The sequence below is a fragment of the Westerdykella ornata genome (assembly GCF_010094085.1).
Source record: "Westerdykella ornata strain CBS 379.55 unplaced genomic scaffold EI97scaffold_62, whole genome shotgun sequence".
NCBI lineage: Eukaryota > Fungi > Ascomycota > Dothideomycetes > Pleosporales > Sporormiaceae > Westerdykella > Westerdykella ornata.
In genome coordinates this window covers 16,327-38,487 of record NW_022986912.1, presented here as the reverse complement: position 1 = coordinate 38,487, position 22,161 = coordinate 16,327, and the positions used below count along the sequence as shown (strand labels likewise).

General features: G+C 54.0%; 7 protein-coding genes across 7 annotated transcripts; 1 reads left to right on the top strand and 6 right to left on the bottom strand.

The window, feature by feature from the left end:
- Positions 1-839: 839 nt before the first annotated feature.
- On the bottom strand, positions 840-1,061 carry EI97DRAFT_364797 (uncharacterized protein; the record flags this gene model as incomplete). The annotated part of the gene is made up of 1 exon (XM_033795012.1): positions 840-1,061. A coding segment is annotated over one exon (222 nt), but the record flags the coding sequence as incomplete, so codon positions are not given.
- Positions 1,062-2,033: 972 nt separating this feature from the next.
- EI97DRAFT_471252 (uncharacterized protein) lies at positions 2,034-2,813 on the bottom strand (the record flags this gene model as incomplete). The annotated part of the gene is made up of 1 exon (XM_033801825.1): positions 2,034-2,813. Exon 1 carries the CDS (start codon positions 2,706-2,708, stop codon positions 2,034-2,036), a length of 675 nt encoding a protein of 224 aa, XP_033648918.1. The 5' UTR covers positions 2,709-2,813.
- A 583-nt stretch (positions 2,814-3,396) lies between these two features.
- EI97DRAFT_285058 (Rft-1-domain-containing protein) lies at positions 3,397-5,299 on the bottom strand (the record flags this gene model as incomplete). The annotated part of the gene is made up of 1 exon (XM_033794396.1): positions 3,397-5,299. A coding segment is annotated over one exon (1,818 nt), but the record flags the coding sequence as incomplete, so codon positions are not given.
- A 198-nt stretch (positions 5,300-5,497) lies between these two features.
- EI97DRAFT_388032 (acyl-CoA N-acyltransferase) lies at positions 5,498-6,135 on the top strand (the record flags this gene model as incomplete). The annotated part of the gene is made up of 2 exons (XM_033796160.1): positions 5,498-5,619; positions 5,685-6,135. 2 exons carry the CDS (start codon positions 5,498-5,500, stop codon positions 6,133-6,135), a joined length of 573 nt encoding a protein of 190 aa, XP_033648916.1.
- Positions 6,136-6,209: 74 nt separating this feature from the next.
- On the bottom strand, positions 6,210-7,764 carry EI97DRAFT_437916 (dehydrogenase/reductase SDR family member 8 precursor). The gene is made up of 3 exons (XM_033799437.1): positions 7,507-7,764; positions 7,051-7,407; positions 6,210-6,984 (listed from the first exon to the last, which is right to left on the bottom strand). The coding sequence occupies exons 1-3, from the start codon at positions 7,541-7,543 to the stop codon at positions 6,263-6,265; spliced, it is 1,116 nt and encodes a 371-aa protein (XP_033648915.1). The 5' UTR covers positions 7,544-7,764; the 3' UTR covers positions 6,210-6,262.
- A 289-nt stretch (positions 7,765-8,053) lies between these two features.
- On the bottom strand, positions 8,054-9,636 carry EI97DRAFT_388030 (uncharacterized protein; the record flags this gene model as incomplete). The annotated part of the gene is made up of 2 exons (XM_033796159.1): positions 8,054-8,658; positions 8,709-9,636. The coding sequence occupies 2 exons, from the start codon at positions 9,634-9,636 to the stop codon at positions 8,054-8,056; spliced, it is 1,533 nt and encodes a 510-aa protein (XP_033648914.1).
- A 6,107-nt stretch (positions 9,637-15,743) lies between these two features.
- On the bottom strand, positions 15,744-20,393 carry EI97DRAFT_364690 (uncharacterized protein; the record flags this gene model as incomplete). Its single annotated transcript, XM_033795007.1, has 4 exons — positions 15,744-15,995; positions 18,795-19,064; positions 19,989-20,087; positions 20,229-20,393. Coding segments are annotated over 4 exons (786 nt in total), but the record flags the coding sequence as incomplete, so codon positions are not given.
- Between the last annotated feature and the right edge of the window lie 1,768 nt (positions 20,394-22,161).

The window sequence follows — 22,161 nt, the reverse complement described above, 5'->3', positions numbered from 1 at the left end:
GGTACAGACAGTTTCTCCCAGTCCTCCTCTCCAGTCCCAGATAGGATATCCATAAACTGGCTTACCATCTGACAAAAGAAGACTAGGGATGTATCCAACGCCTACGCGTCACCGACTCCCGTAACGACAAGAAGTATATCGAAGATACTAAGTATGGGTTGTTGGAAGATTCGTGTTACTAGATTCTTAACAGCTCTGAATTCCAACGATGGCAGGACGATCAAGCGAGCCGACTGCTATGGGTAAAAGGCGACCCGGGCAAGGGCAAGACAATGCTACTCTGCGGCGTTATTAACGAGCTGGAAACGTCGATAGCTAAGACAAAGACGAACCTAGTGTCCTACTTCCTCTATTAGGCTACAGATTCGCACATCAACAATGCCATGGCACCAACATTATAAAGCTATGTTAAGTAGGTGTGCCAAATACGGTGTACGTGTTAATATGATGCAGCGGGAAATTAACGGCTTGAATATAGTAAAGATAGGCCCTGTACTCTAGAGTAGATGAATTATGCATTAAAGGCGTAGATCATGCTCTAATATAGCTAGGACTAGATAATTCAAGTGCTTAGCTTCCATACTGTAAATGCCTGTATAATTCTGTGAGGTTGTGACTCCTCTCTTGAAAGACTGGTGTCTTCAGCTCAATCAGGCTAAGAATAAAGATGATGTGTCCGTGTGAGCCAGGCCCAAAATGCCCTCAGCCGGCAACAAGACATATTCTAAGCTTATCCACGCCGAGACACAGTTCAGGATCATGACTCCAGCCGTTCCGAAGCCGAGGAGAAGTCCAAGGAAGATGTTACCAGACGATACGCCTCCAAGGTACGAAATAGCGAAAGTTGTGTTAAGATGAACTGGTACCAAGGCAAGCGCATGGATCTGCCTCGACCTGACGGCCCGGTACCAAACGACCTGTGAGTACCAATTATAGGCTAGGAAGCCGATGTTGCTCGGACAGTTGCTCCCAATCCCCGAGATAAATTGGGCTGGTGCCAACATCATGCTGGTGTAGAGAATCCATCGGTTCTTCAGGCTGAAGCCTTGGATGACTTGGACTGTCGATATGGTTGCCGCGAGGCTGAGAAGACAAGGCCGAATGACTGTCTGACTTGGAGAGAAACTGGGTTGTAACTGTGAGCCACGACCAACGATTAAATTCATAAGCTGTTTTTATTGCTGAGAGAAAAGAGCGGATTCATACCTTGCTATTCGATACACTGAGGCGTGGAAAGAGGGTAACAGTTGAATATGGGGGTATTACGTGGATGGCACAGGACTGTAGACCAAGGCGAGAACCTCAAAGCCATGTAAAGAGTGCGAAGGTCTTGAGCATGAGTTTGCTGGTCTGTTGGCAGATGGATCGAGGCGAGGCTAGTTATTTGTATAAAAAAGGTGAGGGAGGGGGTGTTAATGAGGCTTAGCTGACATATTGCTTTTGGTTCCATTGTTGGTGGAGGCACAAGCCTGGACGAGCGCCATCAGGCAGAACCTAAGGCGACTTCCTTCCCTATGGGCTTTGGCCGCCCCAGAGATTCCGGACAGTATCTTGGGCGAGCTAGGAGTCACGTAGGGTGTAACATTCAACTCGGGTTTTCCAGGGTATCTAGGGCATCTGTGGCATCTGGGGCATCTGTGGCATCTAAGGCATCTAGACAGCTTGAGGAGGCCGCCCTAGGTGATATCTGGGGCAAAACCGGATTTCCCAGGGCGAGTCCAGATTCTACCGGTTGAGAGCCAGGAAAATCCGACACCAGAGCTTATAGGGATTTTGTATGTAGTACAGGCAGGAGCTGTAGCAATCCCACACCGTAGGTAGGAATTTCGGGACCCCAGTTACGGCGTGACTGACCGTTGAGAAGGCTGAACTCGTGGGACTCGTCCGGCATATGGCAGGCAAATAAGACAAACAAGACAAACAAGAATGGAGGTGTGTCGATGTTATATACCATGCCTGTACACCCTAGGGCATACGCGGCGGATGCACTGCAATACCCTATGTCGGCGGCAAGAACCACGCCAACGATCCGCTCATGAGAAACCCCTATAACAGCGGCCACAGCTCCGTTCACGCAGACGAGCTTGATTCAATGGAGCGGCCCAAAACCGATCCATGTCCTCCCATCCCCCTTCAGGAATCAACGAGACAGACAGTCTAATGCCGTTATCATCAGTTCCGCTCGCCCAGACGCGCCGGAAGAAGAGGCTCGTCGCCCCGTCCACCTGTTTTCCGTATATACTAGTTGCACGCAGAGCTCTATTGATTTCGTCCATGTGCTCGTTCAGATATGCATGTGCCTGGGTGACGAACTGTCTCAATGTAATGGATTTCCCATCTTTATTCTCAATGATGAGAGAGGGCGGGGGCTGGTAGCCGTCCGACTCGGGAATCTGGTCATACGAGAGATCATATTTGTCGAGACATTCGGAGCTGCACACCTCGATGCGGCTCAGGCCAGGCACGGCGAGGTCCTCCTCTGCGGAGGAATGGTCGAATAGTGGGATGCGCCTCTCTTGTGGCATATGATTCGTCGGCCCGAAACCAGTGCTTTCCCCTACACTTGCAGCCAAGGAATCGTTGAACACGAAAGGCCTCCCCTCGTTGGGGGTATCCACCACAATCTGGATATCGTGCAAGTCGGCCAACAGATCCCAACGCAGTCGGTACAGGAGGTCCATACGGATACGTTCCGCCATGGATGCCATGATGTGGTGACTCGGGTTACGGAAGGTCAAGGGTTTCCCAGGGAAGATCTTCTTATTTGGAGGCAAGAAAGGAGCGAGAACAAATGAAGGCGGATGGTAGGGGCCGTAGTTCAATAGGGTATGGGAAATGGGTTTCCTGCTTCCCAGGGTGGTTTGAATATACTTCCGAGGCTTCGCCAAGCAGCTAGCCCCGTCTGAAGTTATGGTTGCCTATAATCTATAGCTATACCGCTCGAACAAATCCCACAACCTGTGTTTTGGGCTGAGAGCGGCACATAGTTGCACTGGACCGCCCAACGTAATTTCTTGTTGTTGACGGTACGATTTCTTGGGGTTTTGAAGGCATAAAAGCTAACCCTGACGAACTACGGAAAGCATCCTTTGGCTGTATATACGATAACCTTGGGGAGAGAAGATTGAAGACGCTCCAGGATGGCGATGGCGGAATCGTTTCGATGGCGGGGGGATACCATCTCATACGCCTGCTAAACATCCGACTTCAGGTCGTTGCTAGTGCAACGCAACGTTCGAGGCAAACCCTGCCAATCTAGTTCCTTGCTCTTTCATTAAAAAATAGTTCGCAATCTTCTAAATTTGCCCTCCTTCGGGTAAGGTTTAAGCGGCGGACGCCTCCAGCGCATGAAAAGTGTGAATGCCGGGTCTGGACAAGAAGGGTTTCCAAGATTGACTTTCATTGATGCTCGAAACTCACTCATTGATGTGACTTCTGAAATCCTAGCTATTCCCCTCCACATTCCTCCATTCCTCCCTCATCACCTCCCACCACTCACCACCTCCCAAACACCCCTCAGAAACCCCCTCTCACACCAACCCACATATCCCACAAACGCCCCCGCCACAACACCCAACCTCACCAACTCCCCCAACACACCATACCTCCCCAGCACACTCCCACCCCACCTCCACCCCATAAGACTCGGCACCACCACCGCCCCCGCAACACTATACTTACTAGGCAACACATCCGCAATCCTAACCTCAACCCCCCTCTCCCCAAACCAGCGCTTGATAAAAGCCCAATTCCAAACAACCCGACACCCCAGATTCACACAATTCGCCAACACGACTCCCCTCCCGCCCAACCCCAGGCCCCACTGGTCATCGATGCCGACCCACGCTGTTGCAGCGAAGAGGATGAAGAATATGCCCATGGAGAGGGACTGCATGTGGAGCTGTTTGCTGGTCGCGACGGCAGAGACGAAGGCTTCGGTGATGCCGTTGAGGGCGAGGAAGGGGATGTAGTAGGTGTATGCGGCGAGGAGGCAGGGGGCGGGTGTGGAGGACCATTTGGGGCCTGCGAGGAGGGAGAGAAGAGGGGAGGAGAGAGGGGGGCCGAGGGTGATGGAGAAAAGGGAGACGAGGGTGTAGAGGTGGAGGAGGAGGGTTAGGGTGGAGTAGGCTTGGGTGAGGGGTTGGGAGGGGGGTTTTGAGGTTTCGGGTTTGGGAGGTGATGAGGGTTTAGAAGTGGATGGGGCCGGAGAAGGAGGAGAAGAAGAAGAAGAATCAGACGGAGGAGATGCTTCCTTTTTCCTTCCCTTCGCCTCCCCCTCCCCACAAACCCTTCCAAACAGATTCCTCCCGCTCTCCTCCACGGGCTGAAACACCATCCTCGCAATGAGTCCTCCATAATTCGCCGCCAAAGCATACGCCCCTTGCTCCTCCAACGACACCAAGCTCGCCACAATCAGTCCATCCCCCTGCGTAAGCACATACTTGAGTGTCGACTGCAACGTCAAACTGCCCGTCAATCGCAGCAGCGGCATAGATATATAGCCACCCACCACTTGCGCCTCCGCCTCTTTCTCCGTCTTAATCCTCCTAGGGAGAAGAGAAACTCCAGACTCCCGCACGACGGGCGCAATCTGATAGATATATACCACCAAAAGAGTGATGGCATAACTCAACTGGCCGACGGCAAACGGCAAAACACCCACATCCACTCCCCTGCTATTCCCCCAAATCGCAACCCCACACGTCCCGAGACATCTTAGCAGCGTCGCGGTGCTCTCCGCACTCGCCCGAATGCGATACACGAAGCGCTGCTGCACGGCGGCGAAGGCGGGCTCGGTCAGGAGTTCCAGGAACGTGGCGAGGCTGTAGAGACGGAGTGCTGCTGGAAAATACGGCACATTGAGCGTGTCTGCACTGCTGATCCAGAGAGATGAAAGTATCAGAATCAGGGGAATCCCCGAGACAATGGCCAGATAGGATAGATTGATAAGGGCCTGGAGGGAGGGGGCTTGGCGCTGCAAAGCCACGCGCAGGCTTTCCCGGGCAAAGTATAATACGGAGATGGAAAAGAGTTCCAATTGTGCGGAGACGCCTAGGAGGACGGGGGAGAGGAAGCGGAGGAGGATCTGGTTGGCGGTGAAGGTGAGGAGGCGTGAAGTTAGTTGTTGGAGGATGAGGAAGGTTGCTCCTTTGGCGGAGGTAGAGAGCGTGGTGTCTGGCATGTGGGCTGGCGGTCCATGGGGGGAAGCAGGGAGCGGTGAGAGAATGTGCACTTTTGGCTGCTGAGCAGAGCTGAGACGGTGAATGCTCTGCTGTTTAATCGGTTCGGGATGGTGAGGTGTGGTTGGAGGCGTGTCGTTGACGATTACCTAATATGGCTAGCGGCTTTTCCAGATATCCAAAATGCACATCACCTCATGCAGAAACCCTTGCTGGTAAACCTCACCGCTGACTCAAAAAAGCCGATATAAAAGTTTCTGCCCTCCACACACACCCAGCATGGCTCTCCCCGTCCTCTCTTCCCCTCAACCGCAGCAATGGTCCTCGTATCCCCATCCATCGCCGCGCAATCCGAACGCCTCCTCCTCCGCCCACTCCTCCTCTCCGACGCTCCCGCCGTGAACCTCATGCGCTCCGACCCCGAAGTCATGAAGCACACGTACATCCCCCCCACTCCTCCAAAAATAAGAAACCTCCTAACTCGACCTTGATACTCCTCCCCAGGCCGATAAAACCCTGCAACGACGTCGAAAAATCCAAAGAATGGATCCAAGGTTGCCACACGCGCCTCAACTGCTGGAACTTCTGCGTCGAGCTCCTACCTTCGTGCCCCGATCCCCCACCGCGCGAGGGTACCCGCGTCATCGGGTTGATGGGCGCGGTGCGAGCCCCCGAAATCGGATACATGTTCCACCGAGACTACTGGGGGAAGGGGTATGCAACGGAAGCGCTGAGGGTGTTCCTGCCGCTCTTCTTTGCGCATTATGATGGCGAGGATGGGACGGAGAGGTTCGAGTATGCCGAGGCGCTGACGGATACCGAGTTGGTGGCTAGTCAGCGGGTGTTGGCGAAGGCCGGGTTTGTGTATGTGGAGACGAGGGAGGGGGATTTTGAGAATCCAGTGTTGGGGACGAGGAGTACGATGGTTTGGAGGAAGTATAGGGATGCTAATTAAGGTGGTTTGGTTTTGGTGGTGCATGGTGGAGCTAGACGGATATGTACGAGGAGAGAAAGAGATACGAGGCATTGGTATTCCCTTTGGCTAACTCTCAAGCAAATACCCCAAATACGCACTTTATACTCTACTGGCCCTCAGACACCAACACAGCGCTCTCCTCCACTTTCCTCTCCACCTCCTCTCCCTTGTCCAAACTCGGCTGCACCACCTGCCGTCCCTGCCACCTCGACATCAACTTGACCAGCCTCTTCCGCAGCCCATACTGCATGAACAGCGGCAACGACCGAATCCTCGGCACCAGCAACCACCCGCTCTCGGGCAAAATGATATGCTTCGACTTGCCCGCGAACACGGCCCTGACAATCTCGTCGGCCACCGTCTCGGGATACAACGCGCGACCCTGGAATCCCTCGAAGAGCTTGGTGCGCGTGTATCCCTGTGCCATGAGCACGGTCCGGATACGCGGGGCCTTGTACACGGTGGCGAGCTCTGCGGACAGACCCTCATGGAAGGCCAGCGCGGCGGCCTTGCTCGCGGCATAGTCGACCATGTTGGGCGCGGCGACGTAGGCGGCCATGCTGGCGACGGTGACAATCATGCCGTGGTTGCGCTCGATCATGCTGGGCAGGAACTGCTGCACGAGGAAGTAGTGGCTGAGGGCGTTGACGTTGAAGGTCAGCTTGATGTCCTTCTCGGTGCTGTCGAGGATGGATTTGCCGCGCGCGGCGCCGGCATTGTTGATCAGGACGGTCGGGTTGCCGAGCGTGGCTTTGACTTGGGCGCAGACTTTTTCAATGGAGGGTTTCGAGGCGAGGTCGACGTGGAAGTAGCGGACTGTCGGGGGTGCTGGATATCATTCCGTTAGTCTCAAGTCTTTCTTCACATTCTGTCTTTCTGAAAAACAGTGCTCACCCTCGTAAGTCAACCCCTGCACATCCAACACGGCAACCTTGACCCCCCTCTCCGCCAACCTCTCGACCACAATCCTTCCAATCCCATCACTCCCGCCCGTCACAACCACCACCTCCTTGCTCCAATCGTACCGATCATTGACCCAATTATTCGTCACGCCATTGTCCAACCACTCCCGCACCCACTGCAGTACTCCCAGCCCAGCGGCAATCTTAAGGTACCTGTACAGTCCGGGGTTCCCAGCAGCGAGGCGCGAGCCTTCGGGGTGGTAGCGAGCGGCGAGGAGGAGGGGGACGGTGAAGAGGGGGTTGAGGACGGTGTGTCTGAGGGCACGGGCGAGGGTGTCGCCCGTGACGCCTGGGAGAGGGTTAGTTCATGATAAAAGAGGAGTGGTCGGTAGTTAGAGGGAAAAAGGGAGGGAAAAAGCGGAAGTTGGAGAGGAGCAAACGGCCATACCCTCACGCGCAAGCTGCCACTCGCTACGGATCGGCATATCGGACGGCGAGTGTGTAGGATCCAGGTATTGCAGATATGTGAGCGACAAAGAAAGATGGTGAGAATGTGGGAAACCCAAGAACCCCCTCACGGCCCCCCTCGGGCAGGACGGCGGACCTCGTTTTGAAGCTCCGCGCCCCCAATAACCCCGAGCTCGTGTAACTGTTCTCGGGCATCTAAAACCCTTGTCTTCCCGTTCCGGGCTCCGCTCAAGTGCATGCGGGGGTTGGCGCCGTTTCCCCCATAACCGAGGCTGGCGGAGTCGGGTCCGGCGACTTGTGATGCTCTCGAATATTGCCTGATTGGGACGAGCAGAGGGAAACGTTTCAAGTCTCTCCCAAGACACTGATTTGCGGCAGTATGTGTACGATTGGAAAATATTACAGAGAAAGAGTCATTACACAGCAAAACGTAGAAACCAAAAGAAACCTGAAAAGGGAAAACCCCAGTCCCCAGCGCCCAAAATCAAACTATACCTCCATCCCATCCATGCAAAACTAAACTCTACCTAAAAGACATTACTCCCAGAAAGATCCATCACACTGCTCTCCGGCGCTGCCAAGCTCAGCGAACTCTTCTGATGGCTACTCATAGCGCCACTCAACACCCTCACCACCTTTTTATCCTTCGGCTTCGCTACGAGGACCTGTGCGGGGCAGACCACAATTTCGTCCTCGCCTTCTCCAAAGTCGTCGCCTTTCTTGACTACCAGCGGGAACAGCACCATTTTGACAATCGCACCGCGCGCTTCCAGTTCATCGTTGGACGTGGTTTCGCCGGAGCGCTCGTTCATGAGTGAAGCGTTGAAGGTGACTTTTGCGACCAAGTCGCCATTGGTGTCGTACTCGGGTTGTAGGGGGGGAAGCATAATGTACTCTGCGCGTTGCGTGCGCATCTCGATTGAAAGTTCAACCGCCAGACGCATGACGTTTCGGAGTGATTCTTGGATCTGGCGTTGAAGATGCGATGGTGGTGGTAGTAGCACCGCCAGGGTACTATAGATTTCGTGGACCACTGCCTCTGTGTCTTGCGCGCGTTGTTGGATGAATTGTTCACGCTTGGAGAGCAGCGTGAGTGTGATTGCACGCCATTGAGCCACTGCTCGTGTCGGGCCTGGGACAGGATTAGAACTTGTATGAAGACAAAGACCAGTGAAAACTTACCAACTTCCGACAGCGTCTTCTCTAGCGACTTGAGCTTCTGTCGCTGTTCTCTGTCCATGCCAAACAGATACCTCGTAAACACATACTCCCAAATCATCGTCATAACCACCGACATGAAGACATCTCTCCGCTTCACACGGTCGGCCAAGAGCATGTCCACATCAGAGCCGTCCAAGATGGCATTATCCAGACGCGTCTCGATCTTCTCTCGCGTGGCTCTGTCGAGCCTGACGTCGTTTGCGATTTCAGACGATAGGCGACAGGCCCGGTTGTCTGAGAACTTTGAGAATCGGAGCACCCATTGCTGCACATGCTGGCAGAGTTGTTGGCAGGCGCTGTCAAAGTAGTCCTCGTCTCGGATGGTGAGGAAGCTCTCTCCTTGTTTCTTGGACGCCAGTATCTGCCGCTGGAGAGACTTGATCTGCTCCCTTGCGTTGGCCAGCTCCGTCTGCAGGCGAGCGATTTCGGCATCGCGGTCGTCCAGTGCAAGCGCAATCTGCCCACGCACAGCTTCTTCCATACCGCTCGTCAACTGGGCATGCTGGGCCCGCAGTGCCTCGAGCTCGCGAGTGGCTTCTTGCCATTGGTGATGAACATGTTCTCCTTCCGTCTGCAGCTGTGCCAATCGCTGATCGGTTTCATTTTTCAAGTTGTTGCCCGCTTCAGTTAGAGCAGTGTTCAGCTCGGTTAACCTCGCCACCTCTTGTTGCAGTTGTCGCAACGTGTCGCGGAGTTGTGCTATATCGATATCCTTCTGCTGGATCTCGCGATCACGTGCTTGCACCGCCTCTGTAATGACCTGCTCCTCGACTTGCCGCTGGTACTGGGCTTGCTGAATGGCCTCTTCAGCCTTGGCTTTGGCTTCTTCGAGTGATTTGTTTTGCGCAGTCAGATGCTCGAGCTGCGACTGCAAATCCATAATCTGCATGCTCTGTCGCTTTCGCACGCTGGGTGGGCGTGTTGGCGACATTGGCGAACCCTGGGCCTCGCCCCATGCCTCCTGCACAGACAGCTGTCAGCACTCGGGATCAAAACAACAACACGAAAATGATCACAGGCGGGATTACTTACATATACATCAGGCATGCCGGCGCGACCCGTGTTTCTATCTGCGACAGGTCCGTCTTGATGATTAGATGCGCTCGCGATGCCCACGGCGGCGATGGCGGCGGTCGCGCCAGCAGCGAGGGCGACGTCTGAGAAGGTGGGATGCGTCGTCGTCTTACCGTTCTGCGCTTTGGCCTCGCCAAGCTTGGCTGCAGCTCGTAGATCACCTGACCTGCTTCTATCCACTCGGCGCAGAGGTGGAGTGGCAGACCGGTTGCTTGCTGCGCTGAGTGTTCGAAGATGTTCCGGTGTCCTGTGGATGGAACGGTCGCTCAACACGCTTGGGGACCTGTGCTCCCCAAGGCGTTGCTTTGCCGGGTCCGTCTCAGGAGGGGAACCAAAAGCAAGTCTTCGTGCTGGGCTCAGCGTCAAGCTACGGTCGACACTTTCGTGCACTTGATGCCATGGCGAGTCCTTAGTTGGCGCTTCTCTGACTGGCGTAACGAAATGAGCACTTTTCCCGTCACGAAGTGGCTGTGGTGTCTCTGGAGGAGAGGATTTCAATCGTTCAGAGAAGGACCTGCTACTGGGAATCCGTCGGGCAGACTTCACGCCTCGCTCAGGGGCGCCTACGTCTGTGATATTGCGGCTCTTCTTCTGCAGTGGAGATTCATCTGGGCTGCTAAACTCCTTGATCGTGTCCAGGTTTGGATTGGTGGACCTGGCATGTCTTGATGGAGTCGTCTGAAGAGTCGCTTTGTCTGATGCCTTCTCTCCTGGATCTGCAAGGGTTGTGGATTTCGGCCGCTTAGTCTCCTTGGTGGGAGAAGTGAATCCTTCTGCCAACGGGCTGCTGGTGGGGGCTTCGTACGAAACGTCCCCGTGTCTCTGGTTCTTGTGCCCAACCGAGCTTGCAGTCCTGATATCTTTGCGCCGTTGGACCGGCGAGCCAAACGGATCTGGCTCATACGAGCGAGTCTTTGCACTGATCGAGGGTGACTCAGTGTATGGCGCCCGCGTGGAAGGCGACGAATCGAAAAGGTATGAAGTTCGCTCTTTCGTGGCCGAATCGATGGCCGAAGGCGAGGTGATGGCATTTATCACCGATGCATCCGGGATTTCGGGGAGCGACGGGCTTCGTGACCTGCTTTCTCCATCCTCCAAATGGACCAGTGCCCGGTCTGTGGTGGCGTGTCGCGGCTCTGTTGTTGGCGATTGTGTTATTGTTGAAGATGGCCATTCTTTCTCCTGTTGCAGATGCTCCTCAAGTGACGGGCTATAACCTGCATCGTGATAGCCGCTGTCGCGGACATTTTCTGCGGTTTGTGGGGCGGCTGCGACGACAGGCGAGTCGACCACGTGTACAGCACTGTCTCGGATTCCACCAAAAGACCATGCCGGCTCATTGGCAAATGGCTGCGCTTGAACGGCCACCGGAGCAGCTTCTGACGAGATTGGCTCGATCGAGCTGGATACAGGCTCCAGAACATGTAGACGCTTCTCCTCTGGCTGTTCCTCAGGCGTCGTTACGGGATGGTCTCGTCTCTTGGCAACTCTGGTGTTTGGCGAGATGATGATGCTAGGCTTTTTGGCTGACGACCCTTCCTCCACAGACACACTATTGAATCCCCGTGGTGCTGAGTTGGGGATAGCGAAGGATCCTTCTTGTTTGACATGCGGCTCAGGTGCAGCCGCTTGTGACACGTGGATGTCGATGTCTTGTACCACATCTCTTGATCCCGCATGCCCTGGCGGGTCCGCTCTTTCTCCATCAGCAAGTACTCCTCCCTCCGCCATTCCCTTTTTTTCGTCTGTTTCATTGCCATTGTCCAGTTTCGAAATTTCCTCCTCGCCTCTTCGCGCCTCATCTAATTTCCCGCGTCCTTGAACTGCATGCGTTTCCACATCTTCCACGTCCAAGCCTTGTCCAGCTATCGCCTGCCCCTTGCTAGGACTCTCCACCCTAGGGAACGGGTACCCAGAACTGTCTACACTGCCAAATGACTTCGGCTCCTCTTCAAACGTCGGAGGAAACTCTGTGGTGTCATCGAGATCTCCGATAGGTGGATCCACCTCCTCGTCCGTATGCTTCTTGACACTATCCAGCGCCGCAGATGCAAGAGCTGCTGCTCCAGCGGCAGCGAGAACGTCTAAACCTGACTCGCTCTTTTTTCCCGTCTTGCCATCCTCGTTTAACGATACAGAAGCAAAGCGTTCGGTTGTTGCCTTCTGTTCACCCACCTCTCCCGTGAGGATCATTTCCCTCACCTTGTTGTTTTCAGCCAGAGGAGCGACTGTACCTGAAGCTGTTTTCGGATACACAGCTTGCTCCAATGTGTCCGAACGCTTCGACTTGCCTTTGCCCTTCTTCTCCTTCTTTCTCGATGGCTCATTCCAGGTATCCTCACGAGCTTCCAAGTCTGGGACGGACGTTGGCTGATCTTCCTGCTGCGCAGGCACAGGTGCAGAAAGTTCAGAGCTACCAGGCAGCGCAAGTGCGGGTCTCTCAAGTGTCTGCTCAGGGCACGTGCGAGTGGTGGCCGCATCCGCGGCAAACGTCTCGGGTAGGCTTGTCTCAATGACCGGAGGCTCAACTACTAGAGTCTCAACCACAGGCGCCTCAACCACCGGAGTCTCCTGCGTAGGAGTCTCAACAGCAGGAGGCAAAACAGTGGGAGTCTCGGTAGTGTCAAGAGCCGAGGAATCCCTCTTCTTGGCTTTCCTTGCCTTCTTACCCTTTCCCTTTCCGGTCGTCGCCCGGAAGTCGTCCTCCTCCGCGGCGGGGATGGCCTCGGGGGTTTGCTCTGGCTGGATAGGCCTTGAAGATTCAGCCGTAGAATCTTGTTCCATTGGGGGACCGGAAAGATGTTTTGCCACCCTCAGTTTGCCATCCTGCTCTATTGGCGCCATGTCCACAGGAACATCAGCGACATCGCCGCTTCTAGTTGGTGTGCTAGTGACGGAGGCCCTTTTCTTCTTCCCTTTGAGCTTCTTCCCCTTTTTCGATGATGGCCAGAGTTCCTCCGGATCGGCCTCTTCAAGGACACCAGGCGGCGAGCTGCGCCTAGCGAAAACTGGGTCATTGAGGATATCCAGAGGATCAAAGCCACTAGGAGGCTCCGGCAGCTGTGGAGAGGCAGTGTCTTCTTCCACTGCAGGCGCACTCGTACTCCTGGGGGATGCCGGCGTGGGCGAGTTGCGGCCGAAGTCGCTGAATTTAGATCTGGAAGCTTCTTGTTTGGCGGCCGCGACATCCTCATCAGCACTAAAGTCGTGAGCATTTGGCGGAGATGTGGAGCGGTAGAAAGAAGGGTCATTGAGAACGAGGTTGGAGTCAAAGCCGGACTGTTGAAGACCTGCGGCTACTGTGGCAGCAAAATCAATGTCTGGCTGAGGAGTTTGTGCACGAGACTCTTGTGCTACCTCCGTTTTGGCGTCAAACAAAGGGGTCGCAGCTTTTTCTTTCTCAGTAGGCCGAGCTTCAACAGTTTGTTGGAACAACGGATCTGTTGGAACACTTGGTGATGAAACTCGTGATGGGCCCCTTGAAGAGAGCTTCGATGGAATGGGTCTGGAGCTTAATGTCCGAGGTGGGTGTTCATCTTTCTGTGGCGTATCTGGCTCGAAGAGGGCGGCGAACTTATGCTTCTTCCTCTTAGCCAGTTTCGTGGCCGTTGGCTCGGGTACTTCAGCAGCGAGCGTCGGCGGTGCTGTGATGGATGAGAGTCTGGAAGGAAGAGATGAAGGTTCAGGTACAGCAGTATCACCAGCAGACACGGAACGTGACTGGTCAGCGACACCCGGTTCAAGGTCTGGTCTGGAACCCTCGAGATTTGGCTTAGCGATACCGGTGAGCTTTGATTCATTATCTTTCTCTTGGAAAGCAGAAGAAGTTGAGGATGCAAACTCATCTGGGACAGATTGCTCCGCGTTTCCGATATCACTGTCTCCTTTTAGGGGTTCCTCTGGTCCCTTGCCGGACTCAACCACATATGCCGTTGGCTGATCATTGGTAACGGACTCAGTGATGGTGGGTTGCTGGGTTGTTATTTCGACGGACGGCAAAGGAGTTTCTGCAACCGGTTCTTGCCCTTCGACCGGAGCAGGCGCGATATTGGTCTCGTGCTTCTGCTCGTTGCTCTCCGTTGCTGCGGATGTTGCTGCTTCCACTTCATGTTCCGTTTGAGTTGAGGGGCTGGCTTGAAGTTGTAATTGTCCCTCCAACCGGCGCTGCTCAGCAGAATCGGGTGCGGGGAGTTCTTTTGACGCATCAGCATCAGCAACGGGAACTGTTGTTTCCAGCTCTGCAGCAGGCGAAGGCTTTTCGACAGCTTCGGAAACAATCTCTGCATGCTTGTCATCCCGTTGCGAGATGGCCTCCTCGTCCACTGTCGCTTCGCCGACACCTTCATCAAGAGCAACAGCATTTTTCTTGGCCTTTCTCTTCTCATTCTTGCTCAATTTAGACGCAACATCTGCAACTGCAGGTTGTTCTTTCGGTTGCGAGGGTGTTCCAGACATCTCAGTGGACTCATCAATTGGTGCAGAAGACTTTGGCCAGTTCAACGCCGCTGCTTTGCCTTTCTTTTTCTTGCCCTTCTTGCTACCCTTACGAGAGGGAACGGGGGCATCTGATTGCTCATCTTCCCCTGGTGGAGAAGTACTTGATTCTTGGTCCTCCCTTTCCTCCACTCTGGAAGTCGGCTGCTCAATAGGCACGGGCAGTACTTCCCCCCGCTCGATCATGTCTACTTCGTGTGCCTGAGGCAGAGCAACGTCCTCTGGGCTTGTTTGAAGTGTTTCAGCCGAAATCTCAGTTTCCAGACGGTTTTGAAGTCCTGGCGAAACCTTTGGCGCAGTCTCTTCACTAGTCGATGGTCCTTCTTGCATTTCTGCGAGCGTCGTATCTTTAGGTGCAGTGGTAGATGCAGGATCATCCACCAGCGCCTCAACTGCAGCAGCTTTGACCGTTCTTTCCTGGGTTTCGCCGTGTGTACGATCAGGCACGACTTCGGCAGTCAGAGTGGCCACAGGTTCTGCCTCAGAAACAGCAGGCGTGTCCACCACGGCCATCACATCGTCAAGAATAGAAGTAGACTGAGTACTGTCCCCGGTTTTATTGGCATCCTGCTTGTCCGAGGATATCTCTGTTAGCTGTTCACCGCGAAGACCCGATTGCTCTGCTTTCCTGTCTTTCTTGCTAATTTCGCGAGATATTTTAGCGGGCTCCGGTTGGTCCGCATGCTCCGCCTCGACAACACCCTCAACGGCCATTTTCTCAAGAGCGAAGGTCTCTTGGGCAGTAGCTTCAGTATCAAGCTCAGAAGGCACATGTTGTGGGACCAACCGCTCCTCAGCAGAATCAGCCATGATCTGCAACCCCTCGGATGTTTGGTTTGAATCGTCTTGGCTTGAAACTAGGGTGTCGGTTGCAATCGGCGTGATAGGGACCGATGTGGCCTCTTCAGCTGATGGCGCTTGGATATCGCCTTGAGTACGTTCCTCGTCTTCAGCCTCCGGCGCGGGACTTCTCAACATCGCAGCCTTCGCTTTCTTCTTTGCTCGCTTCGACATGTTGCGGGTCAGGGTTACCGGGGTCTCCGTTCCGGACGTTTGAGGCTCAGATATGGTAGGCTCGTCTTGCACATTTGGACCATATTCCGGCGTCACAACATCATGCTCAAGGTCAGTAGACGGTTCCTCTTGGACGAGGGCAGCAGTCTTTGCTTTCTTCTTGTTCTTTTTGCTCGCTGTTTTGGAGAGCATGGTAGCTCCTTCGAACGTCGGCTCTTCCACGGCGGTGTTTTGGACAGCATGTTCAGCCACAGACTCTTCATCGACTGGAGGCACTTCTTCAGCTACAGAAGCTTCTTTAACCACAAGCGCCTCGTCACCGACAGGGGCCTCCTGTATCTCCGCTTCTTTGATAGTTGGTGCTTCTCCAATTAGAGACTTCTCTTGAACGACTGGTCCACTGGTTTCCGTAAAAGTGATTTGTGCAGAAGCGGCAGCTTTGGCTTTCTTCTTAGCCCTTTTCTTTGCCTTGCTTGACAGAACGGGAGGGTCTTCGACAGAACGTTCCTCTACTACTGGAGCAGGCTCAACTGGAGACGATTCCTGAGGAAGAGACATCTCCTCAGCAGCAGGTGTCTCAACCAAGGGAGTCTCAACGGGAGAAATATCCGCCGCAGGAGTGTTCGCTATGGAAGTGTCCACCGTCTGGGTTTCTGGTGCTGAAGTCTCAACCAAGGGGGTCTGGTCTGTGCAGTTCTCTGCCAGGTCGCTCTCTGCTACGATAGACAATTCCTTCGCCTCGGAGCGGCCTATATCTTTATGATCAAGCGCCTTAGCCTCCCCTTTGGATTTTTTCTTCTCCTTCTTGTTCGTGGTGCGTGACAGAGTAGGGGGTTCATCGATCGGGGTTTGCTCATCCGCGGGAGGATCGTCAGAAGTAACTGGCTTGTCGACAGTGGGAGTCTCTTCGATGATTGGTCTCTGCTCGACTGAACTCTCATCCACGGCGAGATTTTCTTTGACAGTAAGAGTCGGCTCCTTTTCCTCCTTTTCGCTTGGTTTAGGCGAGAATGCAGGAGGCTCTTGGACTGTAGTTGGCTCGGCGACAGGAGTTTCGGCATCAATAGTTGACTCTGCGGCCGGAGAATGCTCTTCAATCGTGACAGCCTGTTCAACCGTTGGGATTGCGAGAACCGCGGGAGACAATTCGACGCCCACAGATTCTTTGACATTGGGCGCTTTTTCGACAGCAGGCGGCTCTTCGAGAGCAGGAGCCTCTGCGATGTTAGAAGCGTCAACCAGAGCAGCGGTCTCTTCGACAGCAGCAGCTCCTTCAACAGCAGGAGCTTCTTCGACAGCGACAGCCTCTTCAACAACAGAGGCTTCCACCACCGTAGCAGTTTTCTCAAGAGATGTTTCTTCAATGGCTTGACGATCAACCTTTGAAGAAGGTTCAGATAGAGCTGCTGCTGCTGCGGCCTTCGCCTTCTTCTTGTCCCTCTTACTTGATTTCTTGCTTGATTTCGTGGTCAAGACTGGAGGCTCTTCCAAAACTGCCTCTTCGGCGACCGCGGGCTTTTCGACAATTGCTGGCTCTTCGACAACTCCTGGCGACTCGATAACGGCGGGCTCTTCAAGACCAGTTGACCTCTCGCCTGACAGTCCAGTGGAACCTGACTCCTCAACAGCCACGGGTTTTTCACTAAGTACAGGCTCTTCAACAGCATTCTGTTCCGCCTTAACTTCCTCAGCGCCCCCTTCATGGCCATGGTGCTCAGCCTGCCTCTCCAAAACGGGCTCGTCCACACTCAAGGCTGCTGCTTTGCCCTTCTTCTTCTTCCTGTCCTTCTTGCTCAATTTGCGGGAGGGAATCGTGTTGTCTGTATCACCCAGCTCTACCTTTGGTGATTCCGGGGCCATTAGCTGCTCTGAAGAAGGTTCTTGACTGTCCGGCTGTCCAATCACCGCTTCCTTCTCGACTAGCTCTTGAATGCTAGACTCTTCTGCAGTCGGTTCGAGAGACGTCTCTGCAAGTGGTGCTTCCTCTGGAGTATCTGCAACTGCATGTTCTTTTGCCACTGGTTCTTCCAGGGAAGCCTGTTCCACGGCAGCCTCTTCCACTTGACGCTCAGCAATGCTCTCCTGCTCTTCTTGCGCAATCGCAGGCTCTTCATTACTCGCTGAACTGGTTGGAGTTTCTGTCTCCTCTTGCACAGCGGGGGATTCTAGCCCAGCCTTTTTCTTCTTCCTCTTCTCTTTTTTGCTGGGCTTTGGAGCAGGGGCGTCTTCTACAGCAGGCTGCTGTTCTGCTTCAGGTTGAGCAACGTGTTCAGAAGGGGCTTCGGCGGAAGCGACATCAGTAGGTGCCACAATGTCAAGTGGATCGCTCCCGAGATCTGCGGACGAGTTCATAGCTGGATCAGCATCATGCGAAGTAATTGCCGGTAGCTTCTCCTCGGCGGTAAGCACGCTTTCTTCTTCCACCGTAGGTGTCACGGGTTCGGAGATTTCGACCGATGTGCCTTTCCCCTTCTTCCCTTTCTTCTTCTCCTTTTTGGTGAGCTTGCCGACAATGTCAAAAAAGCTTGAAAAAGATGGCGTCGCCGAAGACTCTGGCGCGGCATCTGGCTCATTCAAAGCTAGGTCTAGCGCTTCTGATCGTGCTTTGAAGTCGGCAAGTTCGTCATGCAGGGCTTTAAGGGAAGGTGAAAGATCTTGGGGGTCGGCGATTGGTGGCTGGCCTTCTGGGGCTGGGAGAGGTTCTTCAGGGTGCGTTGGAGAAGCGGTCTGCTCGAGTGGTGTATGGGACGGGATCGGAAGGTCAGCAGACGTGGCAGTTGGATCTGTTTCCTTAACCTTGACATCCAGAGTATCTGCAGATAACGTCGGCTGAGCTTCTCTCGAACTATGTTCGACCGGGGTTGAAGGTTCCTCATCTACATCATCGCTCCCCTTTCCCTTCTTAAGCTTCTTTTTCTTGCTTTTCTTAGAGGGTGAAGGGGCTGAGATCTCCTCTTTAGGTACGGATAGGTCTTCGTTCTGCACTTGCTCAGGGATAGAGGCCAGATCTGGAGAGGTATGCGGCGGCTCTGTTGACGTCCCAGCCATTTCATCTACTGTATGAGGCGTTGAGGTGTCGCCTTCAGGGACAACAGCAGGATGCAATTCGGGCGTCGTGTCTGAGGCATCTTGAAGCGCAATATTACGAGCACCATCATCGACAGGACTCGTATCGGCAGTGACCTCGAGAGCTTTGTCATCCTCAACCCTTGAGGGCTCCACAATGCTTTCAGGTTCTTTTTCGACGATAGGCGTAGCCGTCCCAGAGGTCGAAGCACTCTTCTTATTCTTTTTCTTTTTGTCTTTCTTAGATTTCTTGGTTCCGGATACATCTTCCTCCGGTTTCGACTCGGGCTGGGCGGAATCCGTGGTCAAGATTCCTTCGGCAACCAATTCTGTGGATTCAGGCGCATTTACTTTGGAGAACTCAGGAGCAAGGAGTTCAGCGGATTCAGGAACAGGGACGCCAGCGGACTCAGGAGCGGGAACTTCGGCATGCTCAGTAGCGATTACTTCAGTGGACTCAGGAGCAGCGACTTCAGCAGGCTCAGGAGCAGGGATATCAGCAGACTCGAGAGCAGGGATATCAGTGGACTCAGGGACGGGTGCCTTCTCCGAAGGCTCCGGAGAAACTGGAGCTACAACGGTCTCTTGGGGTTGTATTGGGGTTGGCAAGGCGGTTTCGTCAGGTGTAGCAGTGGGAGTAGACCCATCCTTCTCACTAGCTTTGGCTTTCTTCGCTGCGGCTCTCTTTGCCTTCTTGGACAGTTTCTTGCTGGACGGTTCAGACTCTTCGATTTTGACCTCTTCATTGACGAGTGCTGCAGTCTCTAGTAGGGGCTTGGACTCTTGTTGCGTTGTCAATTGGGGAGCATCTTCAGCGGACTTGAAGTCTGCGCCTGTCTGTGGTTCAGCTTCTGTTACGGCGGTCTTGCTTTGTTCTGGAAGGAGCACATCGGTAGGTTCGTCAGCTGTGAAATCCGCGTCTACCGGCTGGGCAGGAGTAGCGACGACCTCAGCCACTTGTTCACTTGACTCGAGGGATCCGGCTGCCTCTATGGGAGGAGGTATCTCTTCTACGGGAGTCTCAATAGGTTTCACATTTGTATCTTGAGACTGCGTAACCAAACCAGCCCGGGTTTTGGTCTTTTTCCTCTTCTTGTCTTTCGATGATTTCTTAGAGGTGGGAGTTGATGACGACTCGTCTCCAAGTGGAGCCTCTTCAACGAGTAGCTCTTCACTAGGGACTTTAACAGCCGCAGATGGTTCAGAGACGGCGATATCCTCTAGAGCTATTTGGGCCTGCTCTTTAGCAATATTGTCGCCTTTCAACGCCTCTACACTGGTCTCAACATCCTGAGAAGGCGGCTCTTCGAGCGACGGAGGCGCATCGACCGAACTTTCCGCTGCAGGCCCCGATACCGCATCCTCAGAAGCAACTGCGGTGGCCTGCTTTTTCTGAGCCCTCTTTTCCTTCTTGCTGAGCTTCCTGTCGAGCTTAGGCTTCTGACCGTCTTCGGTATCTTTGCTTGAGGTGATATCCTCGAGGTGCATAATGGGTTCGAGCTCGGTCGGGGGAACTCCCTCTACAGAGGCATGATCGTGATGCGCCTCGTTCGGAGGCGATCCTTGGTCTTTGCTGCTGGAGTCCACGGATACTTCGGCTGCCGCGTCTGCCGGCACTGGATCTTGAACAACTGGCTTTTCTTCCTCTACAGCTGCGCCAGTTTCGGCCGACTCGACTGATTCGACAACTGACTTTTCCGCAATCTCGTTTAGGGTGGAACCTTCAGGTTCTTTTTCGGAGACCGGAGTAGCAGTCCCAGATTGCTTCCCTCTTGCCTTCTTAGCTTTCTTCTTTGCCTTCTTAGACGTTCCGGTAGCCCGTCCATCTTCGACAGGTGCGGGTTCCTGCACGGGTGCAGGTTTCTCAGCAGGGCCAGCTTTCTCAGCAGGGGCAGCTTCTTCAGCAGGCGTAGCCAGTTCGGCCTCTACTGTTGTCGGTGCAGGTTGAGCTTCGAGTGAAGGAGAGGCTGATGTTTGAAGGGAATCATCTGCTGGCTTTACTTCCGGAATCTCAGGAACCACATCCTTTGTTTGAATCTCGGGGGTGCCCACATCTGCTCCCAACTCAGGAACGGCCTCCGTTGCATGCTCTTCAGAGATCACATCCTCCGCTTTGACCTCAGGCACGACTTGCTCAGCTGGAGTCGCCGTCCCGGATTGCTTGCCCTTTTTCTTGGCCTTTTTCCTGTCCTTCTTAGACAGGAGCGGGGTGATTTCCGGTTCGACAGGCGCAACTTCCTCCAGGACGGTTGTTGGCTGGGTATCTAGAGAAGATGATGCGTGTTCCTCGGGTGCAACGACGTCAGGTACGATCTCCTGTACTGGTGACCGCACATCCGCAGGAGGAGGAGTCGGTGGGTGTACAGTTCCAATCGGCTCCGACAATTGCTCAGAGCCTACAGCCTCGGAAACGTTCTCTTCAGCCGGAGTAGCTGTTCCAGATTGCTTCTTGTCTTTCTTCTTTTTCCTCTTATTCTTTTTCGATGTAGAAGTGGAAATGTCGTTTTCTTCTGGAAGCGGCTTCGGCTCTTGCAGCGGCAATGTTTCGGAGGGCTCTGTCTCTAAACTAGATTCTCTGGTAATTGTAGGAGTTCCCGGCCCAACTGCAATAGGCTCGGCATTGCTCTCGACGGGCTGAGAACCAGCCTCCAACTGCTTTGATTGCCCATCGCGCTCCGCATCGGTTTTTGTAGGTGACTCCTCACGGATGCTCTGAGATGTGATTTCTTCGGCGGCTTCGCCGGGAGCAACTACCTCAACAAGTTCCGCAGATGCCTCTTCCGCTGTCTTGGGCGCGACATCCGATTCAGCTTCTGGTGCACTCAGCACTAGGGGTGATTCCTCAGAGGCAGGTTGTCTTTTTGCGTCTTTGCTTTTTTTCTCTTTCTTTGAGGAAGTAGAAACATCAAGGTCATCTCCGTCAAGGTCATCTCCGTCAATGGCTTTCTCTTCTTCAACAACAGCTGCTGCGATCGGTGGCTCAGGAGCTTTCACTGGCAATTCCCGCATGTCTGGAGCTCCGGTTAGGTTAGGCTCGATAGGCGCCTCCTCCGCAGCTGTGGGCGGTAAAGCGACCCCGACAGGTTCTACCTGACTGCGATCGTCGAGAAAATCTGCTGGTGGCGCCTCAGACTCGATAAGCACCTCTTCCGCAGCTGGGGTGACAGGAACAGCAACCTCGACAGCGTCAACCTGACTGCGATTATCGACAAGATCAGCTGGTCGCGCCTCAGGCTCGGTAGAAGTGGCAGAAACATCAGCGGTGGGTTGGTCGAGAAGGGACTGCCGGTTCTTGGCTTTTTTCTTCTTCTTGCCCTTTTTTGTAGGCGCCTCGATTGTATCTGCGCCAGACCCCTGAGGATCTGTTATTGTAGGGATATCTTCTGCTGGAGTTGGAGGTAAGGGTGATTCGACCGCATCAGACAATGCCGTAGGTGCTTCTTCGCTTGTCGATGCCGCTTCGTCCGCCGGCTCTGAGGCTGCGTTTGCCGCACCTGATGTAAATTCTTGAGGTTCAGAAGCGTGAACTTCTACGGCCGGCGTCACTGGCAAGGGTATATCGACTGGATCAGGCTTCTCGTTAGGTTTACTCTCCGTCACTTCAGCTGCGGAGGCCTCGAGTGAAGACTGTCTTTTCTTGCGGTTCTTGTTCTTCTTCCCCTTCTTCGAAGGTTCAGAGACTTCATGAACCGGCGAGTCTTGCACCTGGGTAGTCGTCTCCATTGTAGTTTCAGACGGAACCTCCTTCGAGTCGCTAATTGCAATT